This window comes from Oncorhynchus mykiss, chromosome 17 (assembly GCF_013265735.2).
Source record: "Oncorhynchus mykiss isolate Arlee chromosome 17, USDA_OmykA_1.1, whole genome shotgun sequence".
NCBI lineage: Eukaryota > Metazoa > Chordata > Actinopteri > Salmoniformes > Salmonidae > Oncorhynchus > Oncorhynchus mykiss.
Window position 1 is genome coordinate 4,502,503 of NC_048581.1, and position 7,500 is coordinate 4,510,002.

A 7,500-nucleotide genomic window follows, 5' to 3' on the forward strand; every position below is an offset into this window, starting at 1 on the left:
GGAGAGGGAGGAGAGGGAGGAGAGAGAGGGAGAGAGAGAGAGGGAGGAAAGGGAGGAGAGGAGAGGGAGGGAGGGATGGAGGGGAGGAGAGTTGGTGTACGCTGGAGCTGCTGGGAAGGCCCTGAGCTACTTCACTGACTTGGGTAAGACATGGAGGGAGGGAGGAGAGGGAGGGAGGGAGGGAGGGAGGGAGGGAGGGAGGGAGGGAGGGAGGGAGGGAGGGAGGAGAGGTGAGGTACGCTGGAGCTGCCAGCATAGTCCTGGGGTTCTTCACTGACCTGAGTAATAGATGGAGGGAAGGATGGAGTGTTCTATCTCAGACTGTGTGTGTTGTTGTTGTGTTGCAGGTTATCACTGTTGTTGTTGTGTTGCAGGGTATCACTGTTGTTGTTGTTGTGTTGCAGGTTATCACTGTTGTTGTTGTTGTGTTGCAGGTTATCACTGTTGTTGTTGTGTTGCAGGGTATCACTGTTGTTGTTGTTGTGTTGCAGGTTATCACTGTTGTTGTTGTTGTGTTGCAGGTTATCACTGTTGTTGTTGTGTTGCAGGGTATCACTGTTGTTGTTGTTGTGTTGCAGGTTATCACTGTTGTTGTTGTTGTGTTGCAGGTTATCAATGTTGTTGTTGTGTTGCAGGGTATCACTGTTGTTGTTGTTGTGTTGCAGGTTATCACTGTTGTTGTTGTGTTGCAGGGTATCACTGTTGTTGTTGTTGTTGTGTTGCAGGGTATCACCGTTGTTGTTGTTGTGTTGCAGGGTATCACTGTTGTTGTTGTGTTGCAGGGTATCAATGTTGTTGTTGTTGTTGTGTTGCAGGGTATCACCGTTGTTGTTGTTGTGTTGCAGGGTATCACTGTTGTTGTTGTTGTTGTGTTGCAGGTTATCACTGTTGTTGTTGTGTTGCAGGGTATCACTGTTGTTGTGTTGTGTTGCAGGGTATCACTGTTGTTGTTGTTGTTGTGTTGCAGGGTATCACCGTTGTTGTTGTTGTGTTGCAGGGTATCACTGTTGTTGTTGTGTTGCAGGTTATCACTGTTGTTGTTGTGTTGCAGGGTATCACTGTTGTTGTTGTTGTTGTGTTGCAGGGTATCACCGTTGTTGTTGTTGTGTTGCAGGGTATCACTGTTGTTGTTGTTGTTGTGTTGCAGGTTATCACTGTTGTTGTTGTGTTGCAGGGTATCACTGTTGTTGTGTTGTGTTGCAGGGCATCACTGTTGTTGTTGTTGTTGTGTTGCAGGGTATCACTGTTGTTGTTGTGTTGCAGGGTATCAATGTTGTTGTTGTGTTGCAGGGTATCACTGTTGTTGTTGTGTTGCAGGGTATCACTGTTGTTGTTGTTGTGTTGCAGGGTATCACTGTTGTTGTTGTTGTGTTGCATGGTATCACTGTTGTTGTTGTTGTGTTGCAGGGTATCACTGTTGTTGTTGTTGTGTTGCAGGTTATCACTGTTGTTGTTGTTGTGTTGCAGGGTATCACTGTTGTTGTTGTGTTGCAGGGTATCACTGTTGTTGTTGTGTTGCAGGGTATCACTGTTGTTGTTGTTGTGTTGCAGGGTATCACTGTTGTTGTTGTTGTGTTGCAGGGTATCACTGTTGTTGTTGTTGTGTTGCAGGGTATCACTGTTGTTGTTGTTGTGTTGCAGGGTATCACTGTTGTTGTTGTTGTGTTGCAGGGTATCACTGTTGTTGTTGTTGTGTTGCATGGTATCACTGTTGTTGTTGTTGTGTTGCAGGGTATCACTGTTGTTGTTGTTGTGTTGCAGGGTGTCACTGTTGTTGTTGTTGTGTTGCAGGGTGTCACTGTTGTTGTTGTTGTGTTGCAGGGTGTCACTGTTGTTGTTGTTGTTGTGTTGCAGGGTATCACTGTTGTTGTTGTGTTGCAGGGTATCACTGTTGTTGTTGTGTTGCAGGGTATCACTGTTGTTGTTGTTGTGTTGCACGGTGTCACTGTTGTTGTTGTTGTGTTGCAGGGTATCACTGTTGTTGTTGTTGTGTTGCAGGGTATCACTGTTGTTGTTGTTGTGTTGCAGGGTATCACTGTTGTTGTTGTGTTGCAGGGTATCACTGTTGTTGTTGTTTTGCAGTGTTGTTGTTGTTGTGTTGCAGGGTATCACTGTTGTTGTTGTGTTGCAGGGTATCACTGTTGTTGTTGTTTTGCAGTGTTGTTGTTGTTGTGTTGCAGGGTATCACTGTTTTTGTTGTTGTTGTGTTGCAGGGTATCACTGTTGTTGTTGTTGTGTTGCAGGGTATCACTGTTGTTGTTGTGTTGCAGGGTATCACTGTTGTTGTTGTGTTGCAGTGTATCACTGTTGTTGTTGTTGTGTTGCAGGGTATCACTGTTGTTGTTGTTGTTGTGTTGCAGGGTATCACTGTTGTTGTTGTTGTTGTGTTGCAGGGTATCACTGCTGTTGTTGTTGTTGTGTTGCAGGGTATCACTGTTGTTGTTGTTGTTGTGTTGCAGGGTATCACTGCTGTTGTTGTTGTGTTGCAGGGTATCACTGTTGTTGTTGTTGTGTTGCAGGGTGTCACTGTTGTTGTTGTTGTGTTGCAGGGTATCACTGCTGTTGTTGTTGTGTTGCAGGGTATCACTGTTGTTGTTGTTGTGTTGCAGGGTATCACTGTTGTTGTTGTTGTGTTGCAGGGTATCACTGTTGTTGTTGTTGTTGTGTTGCAGGGTATCACTGTGAGCCGTTCAACAACCCCTCTGACTTCTTCCTAGACGTCACTAACGGAGAGGCTCAGTCTACTCTGGACATCACTTCATTTAACTATGGTACACACACACACACACACACACACACACACACACACACACACACACACCTCTATACACACACACACACACACACACACAGACCCTAACCTCTATCGTCCTCTACAGACCCTAACCTCTACAGACCCTAACCTCTACAGACCCTAACCCCTACAGACTCTAACCTCTACAGACCCTAACCCCTACAGACCCTAACCCCTACAGACCCTAACCCCTACAGACCCTAACCCCTACAGACCCTAACCCCTACAGACCCTAACCTCTACAGACCCCTACAGACCCTAACCCCTACAGACCCTAACCTCTACAGACCCTAACCTCTACAGACCCCTACAGACCCTAACCCCTATAGACCCTAACCCCTACAGACCCTAACCTCTACAGACCCTGACCTCTACAGACCCTGACCTCTACAGACCCTAACCTCTACAGACCCTGACCTCTACAGACCCTAACCTCTACAGACCCTGACCTCTACAGACCCTAACCTCTACAGACCCTAACCCCTACAGACCCTAACCTCTACAGACCCTAACCCCTACAGACCCTGACCTCTACAGACCCTAACCTCTACAGACCCTAACCCCTACAGACCCTAACCTCTACAGACCCTAACCCCTACAGACCCTAACCTCTACAGACCCTAACCCCTACAGACCCGAACCTCTACAGACCCTAACCCCTACAGACCCTAACCCCTACAGACCCTAACCTCTACAGACCCCTACAGACCCTAACCCCTACAGACCCTAACCTCTACAGACCCTAACTTCTACAGACCCTAACCCCTATAGACCCTAACCCCTACAGACCCTAACCTCTACAGACCCTGACCTCTACAGACCCTGACCTCTACAGACCCTGACCTCTACAGACCCTGACCTCTACAGACCCTGACCTCTACAGACCCTGACCTCTACAGACCCTAACCCCTACAGACCCTATCTCCTATAGACCCTAACCCCTACAGACCCTAACCCCTACAGACCCTAACCCCTACAGACCCTATCCCCTATAGACCCTAACCCCTACAGACCCTAACCCCTACAGACCCTAACCCCTACAGATCCTAACCCCTACAGACCCTAACCCCTATAGACCCTACTAACCCTAACCTCTACAGACCCGTACAGACCCTAACCTCTACAGACCCTAACCCCTATAGACCCTAACCCCTATAGACCCTAACCCCTACAGACCCTAACCTCAACAGACCCTACAGACCCCTATAGACCCTAACCCCTATAGACCCTAACCCCTACAGACCCCTATAGACAATAACCCCTATAGACCCTAACCCCTGTAGACCCTAACCTCTACAGACCCTAACCTCTACAGACCCTAACCTCTACAGACCCTAACCCCTATGGACCCTAACCCCTATAGACCCTAACCCCTACAGACCCTACAGACCCCTATAGACAATAACCCCTATAGACAATAACCCCTATAGACCCTAACCCCTACAGACCCTAACCTCTACAGACCCTAACCCCTATGGACCCTAACCCCTAAAGACCCTAACCCCTATAGACCCTAACCCCTATAGACCCTAACCCCTACAGACTCTACAGACCCTAACCTCTATCGACCCTAACCCCTACAGACCCTAACCCCTACAGACTCTACAGACCCTAACCTATACAGACCCTAACCCCTACAGACCCTAACCTCTACAGACCCTAACCTCTACAGACCCTAACCCCTACAGACCCTAACCTCTACAGACCCTAACCCCTACAGACCCTAACCCCTACAGACCCTAACCTCTACAGACCCTAACCTCTACAGACCCTAACCTCTACAGACCCTAACCTCTACAGACCCTAACCTCTACACACCGTAACCCCTACAGACCCTAACCCCTACAGACCCTAACCTCTACAGACCCTAACCCCTACAGACCCTAACCCCTACAGACCCTAACCTCTACAGACCCTAACCTCTACAGACCCTAACCTCTACACACCGTAACCCCTACAGACCCTAACCTCTACAGACCCTAACCCCTACAGACCCTAACCCCTACAGACCCTAACCTCTACAGACCCTAACTTCTACAGACCCTAACCTCTGCTGAACCTCTCCTCTCTAGATGATAAGGAGAACTGTGACAACAGCAACCTTCTGGCAGTGAGCTACAGACAGTCAACTCAGTACCAGAGGGTGGTGGAGGAGCTGGACCATTTGACCCATGGTCTGGAGGGAGGGGTCGGAGGTCAGGGACAGAAGGCCGACTACGTCACCTCCTTCTGGTACCAGGTCAGCTAATCACTGAGCTCTGTCTGAACCCTCACAGCGAGAGTTCCAGAACTATAGAGTGGAGGATTCTAGAACTGTATAGCTGAGAGTTCCAGAACTATAGAGTGGAGGATTCTAGAACTGTATAGCTGAGCGTTCCAGAACTATAGAGTGTAGGATTCTAGAACTGTATAGCTGAGCGTTCCAGAACTATAGAGTGGAGGATTCTAGAACTGTTAGAGTTGAGTGTTCTAGAAGTGTTAGAGTTGAGTGTTCTAGAAGTGTTAGAGTTGAGTGTTCTAGAACTGTTAGAGTTGAGTGTTCTAGAAGTGTTAGAGTGGAGGATTCTAGAACTGTTAGAGTTGAGTGTTCTAGAAGTGTTAGAGTGGAGGATTCTAGAACTGTTAGAGTTGAGTGTTCTAGAACGGTAGAGTTGAGAGTTATTATGGAGTGTTTGTTTGTGTGCTCTGAGTTTATCATTAAGTTGTAAACTCATGATGAACTTTGGGCAACCTGGCACTGTATGAAAAGTGTTATCTAGATGTGTGGTTCTGTATTATTATATAATGTGTTGAAGAGGAGGATACTGTGTGACTGTGTGTGTGTTCTCTAGATGAGGATACTGTGTGACTGTGTGTGTGTGTGTTCTCTAGATGAGGATACTGTGTGACTGTGTGTGTGTGTGTTCTCTAGATGAGGATACTGTGTGACTGTGTGTGTGTGTGTTCTCTAGATGAGGATACTGTGTGTATGTGTGTGACTGTGTTCTCTAGATGAGGATACTGTGTGTGTGTTCTCTAGATGAGGATACTGTGTGACTGTGTGTGTGTGTGTTCTCTAGATGAGGATACTGTGTGTATGTGTGTGACTGTGTTCTCTAGATGAGGATACTGTGTGTGTGTTCTCTAGATGAGGATACTGTGTGTATGTTCTCTAGATGAGGAGACTGTGTGTGTGTTCTCTAGATGAGGACACTTTGTGTGTGTTCTCTAGATGAGGATACTGTGTGTGTGTGTGTGTTCTCTAGATGAGGATACTGTGTGTGTGTGTGTGTTCTCTAGATGAGGAGACTGTGTGTGTGTTCTCTAGATGAGGATACTGTGTGTGTGTTCTCTAGATGAGGATACTGTGTGTGTGTGTGTGTTCTCTAGATGAGGATACTGTGTGTGTGTTCTCTAGATGAGGATACTGTGTGTGTGTGTTCTCTAGATGAGGATACTGTGTGTGTGTTCTCTAGATGAGGATACTGTGTGTGTGTTCTCTAGATGAGGATACTGTGTGTGTGTGTTCTCTAGATGAGGATACTGTGTGTGTGTTCTCTAGATGAGGAGACTGTGTGTGTGTTCTCTAGATGAGGATACTGTGTGTGTGTTCTCTAGATGAGGATACTGTGACTGTGTTCTCTAGATGAGGAGACTGTGTGTGTGTTCTCTAGATGAGGATACTGTGTGTGTGTTCTCTAGATGAGGATACTGTGACTGTGTTCTCTAGATGAGGAGACTGTGTGTGTGTTCTCTAGATGAGGATACTGTGTGTGTGTTCTCTAGATGAGGATACTGTGACTGTGTTCTCTAGATGAGGATACTGTGTGTGTGTTCTCTAGATGAGGATACTGTGTGTGTGTTCTCTAGATGAGGATACTGTGTGTGTGTTCTCTAGATGAGGATACTGTGTGTGTGTTCTCTAGATGAGGATACTGTGTGTGTGTTCTCTAGATAAGGATACTGTGTGACTGTGTGTGTTCTCTAGATGAGGATACTGTGTGTGTGTTCTCTAGATGAGGATACTGTGTGTGTGTTCTCTAGATGAGGATACTGTGTGTGTGTTCTCTAGATGAGGATACTGTGTGTGTGTTCTCTAGATGAGGATACTGTGTGTGTGTTCTCTAGATGAGGATACTGTGTGTGTGTTCTCTAGATGAGGATACTGTGTGTGTGTTCTCTAGATGAGGAGACTGTGTGTGTGTTCTCTAGATAAGGATACTGTGTGACTGTGTGACTGTGTTCTCTAGATAAGGATACTGTGTGACTGTGTGTGACTGTGTTCTCTAGATGAGGATACTGTGTGACTGTGTGTGTGTTCTCTAGATGAGGATACTGTGTGTGTGTTCTCTAGATGAGGATACTGTGTGTGTGTTCTCTAGATGAGGATACTGTGTGTGTGTTCTCTAGATAAGGATACTGTGTGACTGTGTGACTGTGTTCTCTAGATAAGGATACTGTGTGACTGTGTGTGACTGTGTTCTCTAGATGAGGATACTGTGTGACTGTGTGACTGTGTTCTCTAGATGAGGATACTGTGTGACTGTGTGTGACTGTGTTCTCTAGATGAGGATACTGTGTGACTGTGTGTGACTGTGTTCTCTAGATGAGGATACTGTGTGACTGTGTGTGACTGTGTTCTCTAGATGAGGATACTGTGTGACTGTGTGTGACTGTGTTCTCTAGATGAGGATACTGTGTGACTGTGTGTGACTGTGTTCTCTAGA

General features: G+C 46.7%; 1 protein-coding gene across 1 annotated transcript in view; it reads left to right on the forward strand.

Annotated features, from left to right (window-relative positions):
• Positions 1-7,500, forward strand: part of LOC110517082 (broad substrate specificity ATP-binding cassette transporter ABCG2) — a 19,910-nt gene that overhangs the window by 1,741 nt on the left and 10,669 nt on the right. The window contains exons 3-4 of the mRNA XM_036948692.1: positions 2,673-2,771; positions 4,867-5,033. Coding sequence (XP_036804587.1) covers positions 2,673-2,771; positions 4,867-5,033 — 266 coding nt within the window. The remainder of the gene's footprint in view (positions 1-2,672; positions 2,772-4,866; positions 5,034-7,500) is intronic.